Source organism: Salvelinus fontinalis, chromosome 35, assembly GCF_029448725.1.
Source record: "Salvelinus fontinalis isolate EN_2023a chromosome 35, ASM2944872v1, whole genome shotgun sequence".
In the NCBI taxonomy this organism is placed as follows: domain Eukaryota; kingdom Metazoa; phylum Chordata; class Actinopteri; order Salmoniformes; family Salmonidae; genus Salvelinus; species Salvelinus fontinalis.
In genome coordinates this window covers 7,998,651-8,017,393 of record NC_074699.1, presented here as the reverse complement: position 1 = coordinate 8,017,393, position 18,743 = coordinate 7,998,651, and the positions used below count along the sequence as shown (strand labels likewise).

General features: G+C 44.2%; 1 protein-coding gene across 1 annotated transcript in view; it reads left to right on the top strand.

Annotated features, from left to right (window-relative positions):
* The window catches only part of kcnk17 (potassium channel, subfamily K, member 17), a 50,431-nt gene extending 32,040 nt beyond the window's left edge, over positions 1-18,391 (top strand). Inside the window, exon 7 of the mRNA XM_055898868.1 lies at positions 18,180-18,391. Within this exon, the coding sequence (XP_055754843.1) occupies positions 18,180-18,391 (212 nt within the window). The remainder of the gene's footprint in view (positions 1-18,179) is intronic.
* The last annotated feature ends 352 nt before the right edge of the window (positions 18,392-18,743 follow it).

Below are 18,743 nucleotides of genomic sequence, written 5' to 3'. Positions count from 1 at the left end.
TTAGATGACACTTATAGTCCATCATGTTACACAATACATGTATGTTTTGTTCGGTAAAGTTCATATTTATATCCAAAAATCTGAGTTTACATTGGCGCGTTCAGTAGTTCCAAAACATCCGGTGATTTTGCAGAGAGCCACATCAATTCATAGAAATACTCATAATAAACATTGCTAAAAGATACAAGTGTTTTGCATGGAATTTTAGATCCACTTCTCCTTAATGCAACCGCTGTGTCAGATTTCAAAAAAACTTTACGGAACAAGCAAACCATGCAATAATCTGAGTACGGTAAATGTTAAGTCAACAGAAGTCAGAATAGCATTATAAATATTCACTTATCTTTGACGATCTTCATCAGAATGCACTCCCAGGAACCCCAGTTCCACAATAAATGTTTGTTTTGTTCGATAATGTCCATAATTTATGTCCAAATTCCTCCTTGTTGTTCCCGCGTTCAGTACACAATCTAAACTCACGACGCGCGTGCAAGTACAGTGCAAAGTACAGAATAAAAGTCCAAAAAGTTAAATTACAGTCTGTAGAAACATGTCAAATGAAGTATAGAATCAATCTTTAGGATGATTTTATCATAAATCTTCAATAATGTTCCAACCGGAGAATTCCTTTGTCTGTAGAATTGCAATGGAACATTGTTCGCTCTCACATGAACACGCGAGACTTAGCTCGTGGCTCTCTGGCAGACCTCTGACTCATTCCCCTCTCATTCGCCTCCACTTCACAGTAGAAGCATCATACAAGGTTCTAAAGACTGTTGACATCTAGTGGAAGCCTTAGGAAGTGCAATTTGACCTCATAGACACTGTGTATTTGATACGCCAAGAGTTGAAAAACTACAAATCTCAGATTTCCCACTTCCTAGTTGGATTTTTTCTCAGGTTTTTGCCTGCCATATGAGTTTTGTTATACTCACAGACATCATTCAAACAGTTTTAGAAACTTCAGAGTGTTTTCTATCAAAATCTACTAATAATATGCATATTCTAGCTTTTATGGCTTTGTAGCAGGCCGTTTACTCTGGGCATGCTTTTCATCCGGACGTGCAAATACTGCCCCTACCCCAAAGAAGTTAAAGGAGGAACCACTGTAGGTAAACAGATACTATTGAGATATGGTCTGGAGAATTTTCCAGACCATGTGTGAATTATTAACCTAGCGGCACACCCCCCCCCCCCCCCCACTGAAAAACCAGTGCCGCGAAATTCAAAAAAAATATTTTTTTAAAATATTTAACTTTCACACATTAAAGTCCAATACAGGTAATGAAAGACACAGGTCTTGTGAATCCAGTCAAACATGTCCGATTTTTAAAATGTTTTACAGGGAAGACACAATATGTAAAGATGTACATCTATTACCTAAAAAAACATTAGCATAATCCACCATCTTTTATTTGTCCACCAACACCAGTAGCTATCACCAATTCGGCTAAACTAAGATATTTATAGCCCCTAACCAAGAAAAAAAATCATCAGATGACAGTCTGATAACATATTTATGGTATGGGATAGGTTTTGTTAGAAAAAAGTGCATATTTCAGGTAGATGGCATAGGTTACAATTGCACCCACCGTCACAAATGGACTAGAATAATTACTATGAGCAACGTGTTTACCTACTTACTAATCATCAAACATTTCGTAAAAATACACAGCATACACGAATCGAAAGACACAGATCCTGTGAATACAGACAATATTTCAGATTTTCTAAGTGTCTTACAGCGAAAACACAATAAATCGTTATATTAGCATAGCACATAGCACATAGCAGCCCAGCATTGATTCTAGCCAAAGTGGGCGATAACGTCAACATCGCCAAAAATATATTAATTTTTTCACTAACCTTCTCAGAATTCTTCAGATGACACTCCTGTAACATCATATTACACAATCCATATAGAGTTTGATCGAAAATGTTTATATTTAGCCACCAAAATCATGGTTAGACAATGTGAAATGTAGCTCAGCTGGTCAGAAAATGTCCTTGCGCCACTTAGACAGTGATCTACTCTTATACATAAATACTCATAAACGTGACTAAAAAATATAGGGTGGACAGGGATTGATAGACAATTTAATTCTTAATACAATTGCGGAATTACATTTTTTAATTTATCCTTACTTTTCAATACAGTTTGCGCCAAGCGAAGCTACGTCAAAAAACATGGCGTCCTAAGCCACTAAAATTTTTCGACAGAAACACGATTTATCATAATAAAAATGTCCTACTTTGAGCTGTTCTTCCATCAGTATCTTGGGCAAAGGATCCTTTCTTGGGAGTAATCGTCTTTTGGTGGAAAGCTGTCCTCTTGCCATGTGGAAATGCCAACTGCGTTCGGGATGAACTGAAAAGCGTGCCCAGCTATTCACAGCGTTTCAAAAATAAATGTCCCAAAATCGCACTAAACGGATATAAATTGCTATAAAACGCTTCAAATTAACTACCTTATGATGTTTTTAACTCCTATAACGAGTAAAAAGATGACCGGAGAAATATAACAGGCTAAACTAACGCTTGGAACAGGAGCGGGTCGGTGTCCTCCACGCGCGTTACGCACCAAGAAAAGACTTGCTAGCTACAGGGTTTTTTAATTTATAGTGCCTGTGAACGCGCAATCGACCCCATTGAAATCGTCATCACGTAAAGGCATCCAGGGGAAGACGTAAGCAGTGTCCGTATAGTCATAGCAATAACAGTGCCCTTTTAACTGACTCCAGAACAGTGGCCAACATTTCTGAAATCTGACTCCATGTCAGGGAAATTGCTGTAGAATGGGCTCTGTTCCACTTCCACAGACAAAATTTCAACTCCTATAGAAACTATAGACTGTTTTCTATCCAATAATAATAATAATATGCATATTGTACGATCAAGGATTTTGTGGGAAGCCGTTTCAAAAATTACCCGATTAGCATAAATAGTCTCAACAGCGCCCCCATCCTCAACAGGTTAATTGCAGAAGAGCTAGAAAGATGGGTGCACTCTATATGTGCTCTTGGTCATTAGACACCATTAGACATTCACCTGCCTGGGGTGTGGACACGACTGGTTATTCCTGTAACTGTGTTATGGCCTAATATGTACTGTTGCTATGGTTACACCTCTTGGGTCATTCCAGAACAGAGGAGATCAGAGGAGTTAGCAGGATTACATGTCTGGTTATTTCTGTAAAGTGCAAAGGACTGTTGCTATGGTCCTACATGCATGAACCTGTCTTAAGGCGAGTACATGTCTGTATTTTTGAACTATTGGTGTGGCTCTACAGTTTCCATGCCCTAATATGAAACCAAACTAAACTTAGTGCAAGGTAATAAGATAACTACTAATTATATGCATATTCTAGCTTTTATGGCTGTGTAGCCATATTTGGGCACGCTTTTCATCCACAATTCCCAATGCTGCCCCCTACCCTAGTGAAGTTAAGCAGGAGACGCTTGGTTAGAGGCGAGGTAGCTTGAGTGAAACCTACAAGTTTTGTATCGCAACATTCCGTTTTCAACCAACATTTTGCTGGGTCCACTGCCCCTTTGAGTTCATCCAGCAAAGTTTCAGATATGAGGGAAATTGTAAAACCCGAATCTATCAGAGCATCACAGGTCAAACAGTCCTTTAAGACTGCTTTAAGGATGTACAGCCTGTTCGAGCTGTTTTTTCTCGTCATATCCCAAACAAAGTGGAATGGATTGGAAGAATGGAGCAGGTTGTGTCGATTTTCAGGACAGATAACCCACCATTGTGACCCAGTCAATCAATCCAAGGAATATATTTCTGAAGCCATTTTTACATCAGCCGATGTCACAAAGTGCTATACAGAAACCCAGGCTGAAACCCCCAAAAGCAATGCAAATGTAGAAGCACAGAGGCTAGGAAAAACTCCCTAGAAAGGCAGAAACCTAGAGAGGGACCAGGCTCTGAGGGGTGGTCAGTCCTCTTCTGGCTGTGCCAAGTGGAGATTATAACAGTACATGGCCATGTTCAAACGTTCATAGATGACCAGCAGGGTCAAATAATAATAATCGCAAGTGGTTGTAGAGGATGCAACAGGTCAGCACCTCAGGAGTAAATGTCAGTTGTCTTTTCATAGCCGATCATTCAGAGTTAGAGACAGCAGATGCAGTAGAGCGATAGAGTCGAAACAGCAGGTCCGGGACAAGGTAGCACGTCTGGTGAACAGGTCAGGGTTCCATAGCCGCAGGCAGAAAAGTTGAAACTGGAGCAGCAGCATGACTAGGTGGACTGGAGACAGCCAGGGGTCATCAGGCTTGGGGTGTGAAGGTGGTTCTGAGGCATGGTCCTAGGGCTCGGATCCTCTGAGAAAAGAGAGAGAGTGAGAGGGAGCATACTTAAATTCACACAGGACACCGGATAAGACAGGAGAAATACTCAGACAGAAACTTTTGCAGCATAAATACTGGAGGAGGGAGGGGTCGGGAGACACTGTGGCCCTGTCCAACGATACCCCGGAAAGGGCCACCCAGGCAGGATATAACCCCACCCACTTTGCCAAAGCACATCCCCCACACCACTAGAGGGATATCTTCAACCACCAACTTACTACCCAGAGACACGGCCGAGTATAGACCACGAAGATCTCCCTCACGGCACGAACCCGAGGGGGGGGGGGGGGGGGGGGGGGGGGCGCTAACCCGGACAGGAAGATCACATCAGTGACTCAACACACTCAAGTGACACACCCCTCCTAGGGACGGCATGGAAGAGCACCAGTAAGCCAGTGACTCAGCCCCCGTAATAGGGTTAGAGGCTCAAGTGACACACCCCTCCTAGGGACGGCATGGAAGAGCACCAGTAAGCCAGTGACTCAGCCCCCGTAATAGGGTTAGAGGCAGAGAATCCCAGTGGAGAGAGGGGAACCGGCCAGGCAGAGACAGCAAGGGCGGTTCGTCGCTCCAGTGCCTTTCAGTTCACCTTCACACCCCTGGGCCAGACTACACTCAATCATAGGACCTACATAAGAAATTCGTTTTCAATAAAGACTTAAAGGTCGAGACCGAGTTTACGTCTCTCACATGGAGAGTGGGTCAGTGGGTCCTGCATCGGAACGGGAGAGGGAGGGGTCGACGCCATCCACCCCTCACCCGACGCCATCTTTTACAACTTTGCTTACCGTGTGTCTCCACATCTGTATCAAAGTCTATAGACAAAACCTGCGGGCTTGTGTCTAGAACGAGAGGTCCCTGGACAGGGATTTGAGTCAGGGCGGAGGTTATGGGAATGTTGACGTCCTCGCGAATGTTGTGAATTTTACGCCTAGTCATGATGACTTATCCTTGTCCTCTTGCTCAAATGTCTTCCGCTGAAGTACATCTCTTATCAGAGCTTCGATATTGTTTCGGTTAATGTTTAGATCGTTGTTGAACACTTTTTTTCCCTTGTTACGCTTGTTACCCTTCTGTTCTGACTCTTTGTGAGGGTTAGGTGCAGGGACATAGCAGCCAAGTTGATCTCTACAGGACCTATTAGGTTGGACGTTCATCATAAACAACAAGACAATGAACAACAAGACAGACAAAACCAAACGAAAGGAATCGGTGGCAGCTAGTAGACCGGCGACGGCGACCGCCGAGCGCTGCCCGAACAGGGAGAGGAGCCACCTTCGGTGGAAGTCGTGACAGTACCCCCCCTCTGATGCGCTGCTCCCGCAGCGCGCCGTCCTCGAGGACGACCCGGGGGGCGAGGCGCAGGTCAATCCGGATGGAGGCGGTGGAACTCAACCAGCAGAGATGGGTCCAAGATGTCCCCCACCGACACCCAGCACCTCTCCTCCAGACCGTACCCCTTCCAGTCCACGAGGTACTGCAAGCCCCTCACCGACGCCTAGAGTCCAGGATGGAACCTACAGTGTACGCCGGGGCCCCCGGCGATGTCCAGGGGAGGCGGAGGGACCTCCCGCACCTCAACGCCCTGCAGTGGACCAACTACAACCGACAGGTATGACCAAGGCCGCTGTGGAACGGGGAGGGGCTGTAAACTTCCCTCTAGGCAGGTGTCTAGGAGCCTTACACTGGTCGCACACCGAACAGGAGGATGCATAAACCCTCACGTCCTTGGCCAAGGTGGGCCACCAGTACTTCCCCCTAAGACCCCGCACCGTCCTATCAATCCCCGGATGACCAGAGGAGGGTAGCGTGTGGGCCCACCTGATCAATCTATCACGAACACCAAGTGGGACGTACCTTCGACCAGCTGGACACTCTGGTGGAGTAGGGTCTAACCGTGACGCCCGTTCGATGTCCGAGTCCACCTCCCATACCACCGGTGCCACCAGACAAGAGGCCGGAAGTATGGGGGTGGGATCGATGGACCGCTCCTTGGTATCATAGAGATGGGACAGTGCGTCGGCCTTAGCGTTACGGGAACCTGGTCTATATGAGATGGTGAAACTAAAATCTAGTGAAAAACATCGCCCACCTTGCCTGACGAGGATTCGGTCTCCTCGCCGCCCAGATGTACTCCAGATTACGGTGGTCAGTCCAGATGAGAAAAGAGTGTTGCGCCCCCTCAAGCCAATGTCTCCACACCATCAGAAGTTTTACCACAGCCAGCAACTCCCGGTCCCCCACATCATAGTTTCACTCTGCCGGACTGAGCTTCCTCGAAAAGAAAGCGCAGGGGCGAAGATTCAGGGCGTTCCCAAGTGCTGTGATAGTACTGCTCCAACACCAGCCTTGGACGCGTCCACCTCTACTATGAATGCCAAAGAGGGGTCCGGATGCGCCAATACGGGAGCATCGGTAAACAACGCCTTCAGACGACCAAAAGCTCTGTTCGCCTCCGCGGACCACCGCAAACGCACCGGCCCCCCATTCAGCAGTGAGGTAATGGGAGCAGCCACCTGTCCAAAACCCCCGGATAAACGTCCGGTAGTAATTGGCAAACCCTAAAAACCGCTGCACCTCCTTTACCGTGGTCGGAGTCGGAACATTACGCACGGATGCAATGCGGTCACACTCCATCACCACCCCAGATGTGGAAATGCGATACCCCAGGAAAGAGACGGCTTGTTTGGAGAACACACATTTCTCGGCCTTGACGTACAGGTCATGCTCCAACAGTCGCCCAAGTACCCTGCGCACCAGAGACACATGCGCGGCACGTGTGGCGGAATAGATCAGAATGTCATCGATGTAAACCACCACACCCTGCCCGTGCAGGTCCCTGAGAATCTCGTCTACAAAAGGATTGGAAAACGTCTGGAACATTTTTCAACCCATACGGCATGACGAGGTACTCATAATGGCCAGATGTGTTACTAACCGCGGTCTTTCACTCATCTCCCTCCCGGATATGCACCTAGTTATACGCACTCCTGAGATCCAGTTTTGTGAAGAAGCGTGCTCCGTGAAATGACTCCACCACCGTGGCGATGAGAGGTAGCGGTTAACTGAACCCCACTGTGATGGAATTTAGACCTCTATAGTCAATGCACGGACGCAGACCTCCCTCCTTCTTCACAAAAATAAACTTGAGGAGGCGGGTGACGTGGAGGGCCGAATGTAACCCTGTCCCAGAGATTAGGTGACATATGTCTCCATAGCCACAATCTCCTCCTGTGACAGAGGATACACGTGACTCCTAGAAAGTGCGGCGTTCACCTCAAGGTTTATCGCATAATCCCCTCCTCGATGAGGTGGTAATTGGGTCGCCCTCTTTTTACAGAAAGCGATAGCCAAATCTGCATATTCGGGGGGAATGCGCACAATGGGGACTTGGTCCGGACTCTCCACCGTCGTCGCACCGATGGAAACTCCCACACAGAACCCCCTGTTTCCACAATGTTGGGATTGTGATAAGCCAACCAGGGAATCCCCAGCACCACTGGAAACGCAGGAGAATCAATGAGGAAGAGACTAATCCGCTCCTCATGACCCCCCTGCCTCACCATTTCCAGTGGAACCGTGGCCTCCCTGACCAGCCCTGGCCCTAATGGTTGACTATCTAGGGCGTGCACGGTGAAGGGTTGGTCCATCTGAACCAAGGGAATCCCTAACTTAAGCGCCAACCCGCGGTCCATAAAACTCCCCACTGCGCCTGAATCTACTAGCGCGTTATGCTGGGAATGAGGGGAAAACTCAGGAAAGTAAATCAACACATACATATGACCAACAGGGAGCTCTGGGTGAGCCTGGTGCTGACTCACCTGAGGTGTCCGGGCAGTGCTCTGCCTGCCCTCTCGACTCCCAGATGAGCTCCTCCAGCACCAGTCAGCAGTGTGCCCTCTCCGACCACAACTGGTGCATGAGGAGGCTCCTCCTCCGGTAGCCTTAGCTGCAGCACCCCCTAACTCCATGGGTGTCGGAGTTGCAGTGCTGGGAGGTTGAATGAACAGAACCCGATCTGGACGCCCGCGAGCAGCCAGCAAGTTGTCCAGCCTGATGGACATGTCTATCAGTTGGTCCAGAGTGAGGGTGGTGTCTCGACAAGCTAGCTCCCTACGGACGTCCTCGCGCAGGCTACACCTATAGTGGTCAATCAGGGCCCTGTCATTCCACCCCGCATTGGTGGCCAGGGTCCGGAACTCCAGTGCGAAATCCTGCGCGCTCCTCATCTCCTGCCTCAGATGAAACCGCCGCTCACCCTGAACTCTGTGTAATGGTCCCTCGCCGAGTCTGGACCCTCCCAGACCGCTTTGCCCCCCTCCAGGGCTTTACCCGAAAGGCAGGAGACGAGGACGTTGACACTCTCCTCTCCCGAGGGAGTTGGGTGAACGGTCGCCAGGTGAAGCTCCAGCTGGAGCAGGAACCCCTTGCAGCTGTCCCATCGTACTCCCTCGGGAGCGCGAGCCGAATCCCGCCAGGGCTGGACGCCACCGGAGAAGGTGGTGGTGCAGGCTGGAGAGTGGCTGAAGACGGGGTAGGGAGGCCGCTCCTCTCCCATCTCTCAATTCTCGCCATCACTTGATCCATGGCCGTCCCCAGACGGTGTAGCATGGCTGTAAGCTGGAGTACACGCTCCTCCATGGACGGGGAGGGCGCGTCCGCTCCTGCTGACTCCATGATTTCGGTGCGGGATTCTGTCAGGTTTTCCCTAAGAGAGGTGGGTGTGGAGTCAGGCACAGGAGAGTGAGAATTGCAGAAAGGGCGTTTAAAGTCCAATAAAGAACAGGCACAGGACCACAACAGCAGCCACAAAAAAAACAGGAACGCAGTCCAGAAAAAACACCTGTTCAACAGAACAAACCAAACGCAACCCAAACAAATGACAGAAACACAAACAATCACGCACAAAACCTACAGGGTAGGGCGAGATTAAATACCCCACAATTAACCTAAACTCGACACAGGTGAACAACAAGAAAGACAAAACCAAACGAAAAGGGATTGGTGGCAGCTAGTAGAACGGCAACGACGACCGCCGAGCGCCGCTCGAACAGGGAGAGGAACCACCTTCGGTGGAAGTCGAGACAATTATAAATATTCACTTACCTTTGATGATCTTCATCAGAATGCACTCCCAGGAATCCCAGTTCCACAATAAATGTTTGTTTTGTTCGATAAAGTCCATAATTTATGTCCAAATACCTCGTTTTTGTTTGCGCGTTTAGTTCCAAAATCCAAATTCATGACGCGCAGGCTCGACGAAAAGTCAAAAAATTCCATTACAGTTCAAAGAAACATGTCAAACGATGTATAGAATCAGTCTTTAGGATGTTTTTAACATAAATCTTCAATAATGTTTCAACCGGAGAATTCCTTTGTCTGTAGAAATGCAATGGAACGCAGCTAACTCTCACGGGGGCTGAGCTCGTGGCAATCTGCCAAACCCCTGACTCAAATCAGCTGTCATCCCCTCCTCCTTCACAGTAGAAGCATCAAACAAGGTTCTAAAGACTGTTGACATCTAGTGGAAGCCTTAGGAAGTGCAATATGACCCCATAGACACTGTATATTAGATAGGCAATGAGTTGAAAACCTACAAACCTCAGATTTCCCACTTCCTGGATGGATATTTTCTCAGGTTTTTGCCTGCCATATGAGTTCTGTTATACTCACAGATATCAAACAGTTTTAGAGACTTCAGAGAGTTTTCTATCCAAATCTACTAATAATATGCATATCTTAGCTTCTGGGCCTGAGTAGCAGGCAGTTTACTCTGGGCACCTTATTCATCCAAGCTACTCAATACTGCCCCCAGCCATAAGAAGTTAAAGAAATAAGATTATTCAAGTAGCCACCCTTTGGCTTAATGACAGCTTTGTACACTCTTGGCGTTCTCTCAACAAGCTTCATAAGGTAGTCACCTTGAATGCATTTCAATTAACAGGTGGGCCTTGTTAGTTTATGTAATTTATTTCCTTCTTAAACTCTCTTGGGTAGGGGGCAATGTTTCCACCTCCGGAGGAAAAGCGTGCCCAAAGTAAACTGCCTGTCACTCAGGCCCAGAAGCTAGTATATGCATATAATTGTTAGATTTGGATAGAAAACACTCTAAAGTTTCCAAAACTGTTAAAATAATGTCTGAGTGTAACAGAACTGATCTGGCAGGCAAAAACCTGAGAAAAATCCATCCAGGAAGTGGAATTATTTTCATGTGGCTGTTTTTCAACTCAATGCCTATAGAGAATCCAATAGGTTAGGAATCAGATTGCAGTTCCTATGGCTTCCACTGGATGTCAAGTCTTTAGACATGGTTTCAGGCTTTTATTTTGAAAAACGACAAGTAAAAAGCCATTTTGGTCAGAGGAAGTATGCAGACCTGATTTGGGCTCGCTCCCGTTTGTTTTTTTTTCCTTTCTATTGAAAACGGTTATGTCCGGTTGAAATATTATTGATTATAAAGACAATAAACAAACTGAGGATTAATTATAAACATTGTTTGCCATGTTTCGACGAACTTTACTGATACTTTTAGTATGTATTTGTCTGCCTGTTGTGACTGCCTTGGAGCCATTGGATTATTGAACAAAACAAACATTTACTGTGTAACTGGGAGTCTTGTGAGTGCAACCTTATGAAGATCATCAAAGGTAAGTGATTAATTTTATCGCTATTTCTGACTTCAGTGACTCCTCTACTTGGCTGGTAAATGTTTGTATGCTTTTTTCCGTGGGCTCTGTCCTCAGATAATTGCATGGTATGCTTTCGCCGTAAAGCCTTTTGAAATCTGACACAGCAGCTGGATTAACAAGAAGTTAATATTTAAACCAATGTATAACACTTGTATTTTCTGTATTTTTAATTTGGCGCTCTGCAATTTCACTGGATGTTGGCCAGGTACCCTAGAGGTACCCTAGAGAGGTTACCCTAGAGAGGTTTTAATGCGTTTGAGCCTATCAGTTGTGTTGTGACAAGGGGGGGGGGGGTATACAGAAGATAGCCCTATTTGGTAAAATACCATTTCCATATTTCGGCAACAACAGCTCAAAGAAGCAAAGAGAAACGACAGTCCATCATTTCTTTAAGACATGAAGGTCAGTCAATAAGGAACATTTCAAGAACTTTGAATGTTTCTTCAAGTGCAGTTGCAAAAACCAAGCGCTACGATGAAACTGGCACTCATGATGACCGCCACAGGAATGAAAGACCCAGAGTTACCTCTGCTGCAGGATAAGTTCATCAGAGTTACCAGCCTCAGAAATTGCAGCCGAATAAATGCTTCACAGAGTTCAAGTAACAGACACATCTCAACATCAACTGTTCAGAGGAGGCAAAGGGTGGCTATTTGAATAATCTCAAATATATTTTGATATGTTTAACACTTTTTTGGTTACTACATGATTCCGTATGTGTTATTTCATAATGTTGATGTCTTCACTTTTTTTCTACAATGTTGAACATTTTGAAATGAAGAAAAACCCTTGAAGGAGTAGGTGTTCTTAAACTTTTGACCGGTAGTGTAGCTAAAGTAAAATACATTTTCATGTAGAAATTAATGCAATTCACGGTTGTTGTTTTGCTAGCTCTTTGATTTGATTGTAAATACAAATGTGTTTTTCCTTAGCTAAGCTTGTTTGGTTGATTTGAATTCAAAAAACTTCACTCTGAATTGTGTCTTTATTGTGAAAAATGTCCACATTTCTACAAACTGGATCCCTTAGTCATATTGTACTGGAGTAAACTTGAAAGTATCTTGTATTTAAATGGAATTAGAAACAGCTTAATTTTACTTCCCTCTTACCTCATATCTACCCTGTAATTGTTAAGGTGGTACCATGTAACAAAAGGGTAAGATTGACAGATTTGCTGTTGTCTTCATGGAATGGAGTCATAAAATGTGGTAATACTTCATAAGTAACTACATAGGTGACTCACCACCAGGATTCGGTCTTATGTAGCAACATTTGAATTTCTTTTTTTACATTGGATGAAAGAAGACTCAGAACTACAACATGTAGTTCATGTGTAGTTCATGTGTAACATGTGTATATCATATACTGTATTTGAGGAAACAATGGGAAAGCAATTCTGCTTTGAACTTTGATCAACTTGTAAATTCACTTTTGAGAAAACCGTCTTCGATGTTTTGGTACTACTTTTGGAGAGCCCTTCTTTGTCTACACCCATTCAGCATTGTTCACACCCTCTTAAGCCTTAGCCCCACCCATCTCTTTAAGGGTTGATCCAACTGTTCTGTACTAACTTTCCAGCTTCTCCCAGACATCTAAGAGAGAGAGAACAGCTCACTGAACATTACTCGACCTGTGGTTTCACGTTCAGAGCGCACACTGGACTCTCTGGCCAATAAGTAGGGTTGTTCCGAAAGCTCTGACCTCACAACTACAGTCAAGCACCCAAGCTAACTGGCTAACATTGGCTAGCTACTTACAGACACCTAATGAGAGAACACCCCACTCTGACCACTTTACTCGCCATAGCAGAGCTGGTTAGGCTTTTTTCATGTTATCCAGAGCGTTGGTGACTGTAACTGTGCTGCTGGCAACAATTGAATTTCGCTTTGTTGCCGACGTTTACAGACACCGGACATATTCAAGGGGTGTTGAGCGTTCAAAAATGCATTAGTTATTCTGTGCTCTGGCACACTAAGACGAGAGTCTTTTGTTAAGAAACGTAGCTAGATAGCTAGCTAGGTAAACAATGAATCCCAAGGCATGACGTAACGTTAGTTAGCGAGCCAGCCAGCTAACGTTAGCTAGCTAGCTAACAGTACACATTAACTTGAAATGAAAATACTTTGTATAAATTAGAGTGAAGACTTTTGTTAAGACATGTAGCTAGCTAGCTAAACAATGGACCATAATCACAACTCATGACGTTACTACCCTGCATGAATCTGCAGGTAGCTAACCAACCAGGTTATATGGCTATAACTAGTCAAGCAAATGTGTCTGAGGTACGAAGAATAAGATTATACACATAACGTTAGCTAGCGACCCAGCCAGTTAAAAGCTAACAGCTAAGAGTACACTTGAAATGACACCACATTCTGTCAAAATTAGAAACGTGTAATATCTGTAAATCTTACCAGTATACATCATGGTTGGACGTTTCTCCTGTCCTGTCTGATGCCATGCATGGTTGCCTTAGTTTGACGATGTAATCCAGACTGGTGTTTTATCCATCTCCTTAGCTACTGAATCATACTTGAATTCCACTGATTTCAAAACTCGGGTCCTCCAGAAACTGGAGAGCATACACATAAAGTTAGCTAGCAAGCCAGCCAGCTAACGTTAGCTAGCTAGCAGTACACTCTAACTTGACATTAGGTTTTTGCAGTTTTACTACGCAATAAAAAACATTTTTAAAGCCGCATTCGACACGATGACCTAAACATACGGACCAGCTCCAATAGACAGACGCCTGCTATATGGTAGACCAATCCAAACTCATCTCTCGGCATGTCCAGCCCACTCATTATCTCAGCCAATCATGGTTGCTCCTTTTTTCAGTGGCTAAACCAACTAGGCTCGTAATTTAACAATTTTATTCGTACTTACAGATGGCATACAAGTTTGATATTAATAAGGCACATGAAAGTTCACATGTTTGAGAAGGCATTTCTGCCCAAAAATACATTTAGATTAAAAAAAAATTATGTTCAAACAGCTCTCCTGTGAAGTTGTGACTTACGACATACGCCTAGATTCCTGAATCAGTTCACAGTATCTATTTGGAAACAGACACCACTTAATTTTATACCCCGCTTACCTCCTACCCTGTAAATGGGAAGGTGGTACCATGTAACAACAGGGTAAGATCACAGACATTTTTTGCTGTTGTCTTTATGGGATGGAGTCATCCAATGCAGTGGTACCATACAAGTAACTCCCACTCAGCTTTCTATTTCGCCCAAAAATATTAATCCCAAACTATGTTTAGTTCGTCTGTTTTGGTCCAGATTTAGCCGAAGATCAGCCTGACCGCTAGCTTGATGTACTCATTGAAACAGAAGATCCACGAAAATAATCATATATTACGTAGCCTAAATTAAATTAAATGATGGTGGCTTCATGGAAATATCCACAATAAAATATTCACAAAATATTTATTTTTGTTGACAAATTTAGGTGGTCAGATGTTCTGACACAGAATAGGACTGAAAACAGCCTGTAATCAATCTTATGACTGCACAGTTGAATAACTGAATTTTGTTACAATTTGAATTCAGTATTTAAAAAGCCATTTGCTTTGCTTCTGTGACATACAAGTGCAGGGAGAAAAAAGACGTGAGCAAGTCATTCGCGCCATTTGCTCCTCTCATGACTACACAAAAGCCACACAGCAACGACTTTGAAAAGGTTGAGGACAAGCAAGAGTGGGGACTGTAAGTACACATTTTTCTCCAAATAATTTTCTAAACATTAAAGTACCTAGCTACTGCTGGTGATTGGTGTGTGTGCATATACACTATATATACATAAGTATGTGGACAACCCTTCAAATTGGTGGATTCTGCTATTTCAGCCAAACCCGTTGCTGACAGGTGTATAAAATCGAGCACACTGCCATGCAATCTCCATAGACAAACAACAACAGTAACATGGCCTTACTGAAGAGCTCAGTAACTTTCAACGTGGCTCCGTCATAGGTCGCCACCTTTCCCAAAAGTCAGTTTGTCAAATTTCTGCCCTGATAAAGCTGCCCCAGTCAAGCTTCATGGAATGGATTTCTAAGGCCCAACAGCCACACACAAGCCTAAGATCCCCATGTGTAAAGGCAAGCATCGGATGGAGTCATGAATCACACTTTACCATCTGGAATTCTGATGGATGAATCTGGGTTTGGCGGATGCCAGGAGAATTCTACATGCCCCAATGCATAGTGCCAACTGTAAAGGTTGGTGGAATAAGAAAATTGGGTTAGGCCCTTTATCATGGTTTGGTCTAGGACCCTTAGTTCCAGTGAAGGGAAATCTTAACGCTACAGCATACATGACATTCTAGACGATTCTGTACATCCAATTTTGTGGCAACAGTTTGGGTAAGGCCCTTTCCTGTTTCAACATGGCAATGCCCCTGTGCACAAAGCGAGGTCCATACAGAAACGGTTTATTGAGATCGGTATGGAAGAACTTGACTGGCCTGCACAGAGCCCTGACCTCAACCCCTTCGAACACCTTTGTGGTGAATTGGAACGCTGACTGTGAGCCAGTCCTAATCGCCTAGCATCAGTACCCAACCTCACTAATGCTCTTGTGGCTGATTGGAGGCAAGTCCTTGCAGTATGGTTCTAACATACTTCCCAGAATAGTGAATGCTGTTATAGCAGCAAAGGGGAAACCAACTCCATATTAATGCCCATGATTTTGGAATGAGATACTCGATGTGCAGGTGTCCACATACTTTTGGTCATGTAGTGTAGGTAACGTTAGCAAAAAAAAAATTCTCTAGCAGCTCACGTTAATGTTAGCTAACATTAGATACTTTGGGTAACTTTATCTGCATTCAGATGCTAGCTAGCTAGTTAGCAAGGTGGAAAAGCATACAATGTCTTCAGAAAGTATTCACACCCCTTGACCTTTTACACATTTTGCTGTGTTAAAGCCTGAATTTAAAATAGATTAAATGGAGATTTGTCGTCACTAGCCTACAGACAATACCCCATAATGTCAAAATTATGTTTTTCGAAAAATGTTTACAAATTAATTAGAAATGAAAGGCTGAAATGTCTTGTCAATAACTATTCAACCACTTTTATGGCAAGCCTTAAATAAATTTAGGAGTAAAAAAATTGCATGGACATGATTTTTGATGACTACCTCATCTTTGTACCCCACACATACATGGTGCTGAAGAGGATGGCTTACGTTTTACATGCTGCTTACAAACTGTGCTATTTTGTTAGTTTTTTGTGTTGTTTGTAACTTATTATTTTACTTATTTTGTTCATAATGTTGCTGATACCGTCTCTTATGACCAAAAATAACTTCTGGACACTAGAAGAGCGATTACTCACCTCGAACTGGAAGAAGCTTTTTCCTTTTGCGAGTCCGACGAGAAGGATACACTGCTTTCCCGGGAACAGGCCCAAAGACGGAGAAAAAGGGGGCTGAGGTCGGGCTGCCTTCTGAGAATTCGTAGGCAAGCAAGTAAACTCCCACTGCCATCCGTTCCATTGTCTAACGTGCAATCATTGGAAAATAAAATTGATGACCTACGATCAAGAGTATCCTACCAACAGAACACTTAAAACTGTAATATCTTATGATTCACCGAGTTGTGGCTGATCGACGACACCTATAGAGCTGGAGGGATTTTCAATGCACAGGCAGAACAGAGAAGCTACGTCTGGTAAGACGAGAGGTGTGGGTGTCTGTCTATTTGTCAAGAACAGTTGGTGCGCGATGTCTAATATTAAAGATGTCTCGTGGTATTGCTTGCCTGAGGTAGAGTACTTTATGATAAGCTGAAGACCACACTATCTACCAAGAGAGTTCTCATCTATGTTATTCGTAGCCGTCTATTTACCACCACAGACCGATGCTGGCACTAAGACCGCGCTCAACAGCAAACAAGAAAATGCTCATCCAGAAGCGGTGCTCCTGGTGGCCGAGGACTTTAGAGAAACATAGAGAAATATTAACAATCTTTTCATTTTGGACAAAAATGATAAGTTATGAAAACTGGTTGTTTTGCAAATGTTTAACTTATAATATGGCTACTAATACTTGGAAAGCTAAATCAAAGTCCAAGTATACAGATCTGACGATATTCTTGCAGAAAAATGGAATGTGAATGAATGTGAATGTCTCCTTCACGATTTGCCCAAATGTACCTGGGGACTTCACACTAAAAGTCTTGAGGTTCAGTCATACTTCAAGTTATCCATCTGAAACTTTGCACATACACTGTTGCCATCTTGTGGACACTATCAGAATTACAACCAGAGTGATGGCTATAACTGTGACCGTTCTCTTGCATTTCAAATATGGTGGTAAAAAAACACTGGTTGTTTTTTTGTGGGTATTTTCTTCTACCAGATCTATTGTGTTATATTCTCCTATATTCTCCATTCAATTCACATTTCCACAAACTTCAAAGTGTTTACTTTCAAATAGTACCAGGATGATGCATATCCTTGCTTCAGGGCCTGAGCTACAGTCAGTTAGATTTGGGTATGTAATTTAGGTGAATATTTTAAAAAGGGGGCTATCCCTAATTAACACCATCTTCTCTAATAGGCAACAGCCTATGTATTAGTGGTAGATAGAGTTGAGCTGCCCACGAAGAGCTGCCCATCAAACCCATCACTCTTGTGTTGCAAGCACCATGCTGTTACATTCATAACAGTGTGGAAAGCATGAAAATGCATGATGTTCTTCACGTGTTTGATGTGTTTTTGACACGTTTACTCAAACGCTCGTTTCAAAGAATCCTAAAGAAATTGAAAGACAAACATGTGGTATTTATTATCTAACTAGCATTTTATTATGTAATTCCTAAATACATTTAGGCAAAAAAAAATGTTTTACTTTACCTTGCTTAATCACATGAGAGAACCTATCTGATAATGACTTCAGTAGAGTTGTTATCAAATACCACACAAATGAGGTTACGATTGCTATCTTATCACGGTGGTCAGGCCATGTTTGTGCTGCTTCTCCCCTTATACCCTGGTGAAGTCTATAGGCTGAAACACTTTTGTTTTTAATAATAAACCCAAAGTGTCTGTCAAGTCAATCTATATTGTCTTCCAAGTGTTGCTGAATATTTTGTTCACATTTTCTGCTCGGTTCTATAGACAGTAACCCCGACAAGTACTATCCAGAGTGGTACAGCGTCCTCATGGCCTCCTGGATCTTCTTCGGCCTGGCCTGGTTGGCCCTAGTCATCAACCACACCGGCGAAATCCTGGAGCGGCTCAACACCCACCTCAAACACTGGTGGAGCCCTGAGGAACCTAGCAACGCAGGACCGGTGGATGAGGTCAAGGAGCCCCCGGTGGACGGTTAAAAGAAATAAAGAGAATATTAAAAAAAACTGTCGGTGATGTCATCCAGACAAAGAAAGAGGTGGTTGCACCTAGACGCTAATCTTAGGGTCATTTTTGCATTTTCCTCATTAATGGTTAGGATTGGGGTTAGGATTGAGGGAAGAAGATTCTAGATCTGCATCTAGGGGAAACTAGCAGTGGGTCAGACCTGGGATAGAACATGAAGCAAGCAGGGGATCATGATGAACAGCAATGGGTTGGCAGTTTTTGTGGTTAGTGCTAAATGTTAATGCATACATACTGGGACCATGTCTATGTTCCCTCAGCCCCATGTTCCCTCAGCCCTATATCCCATCAGCCCAATGTTCCTCT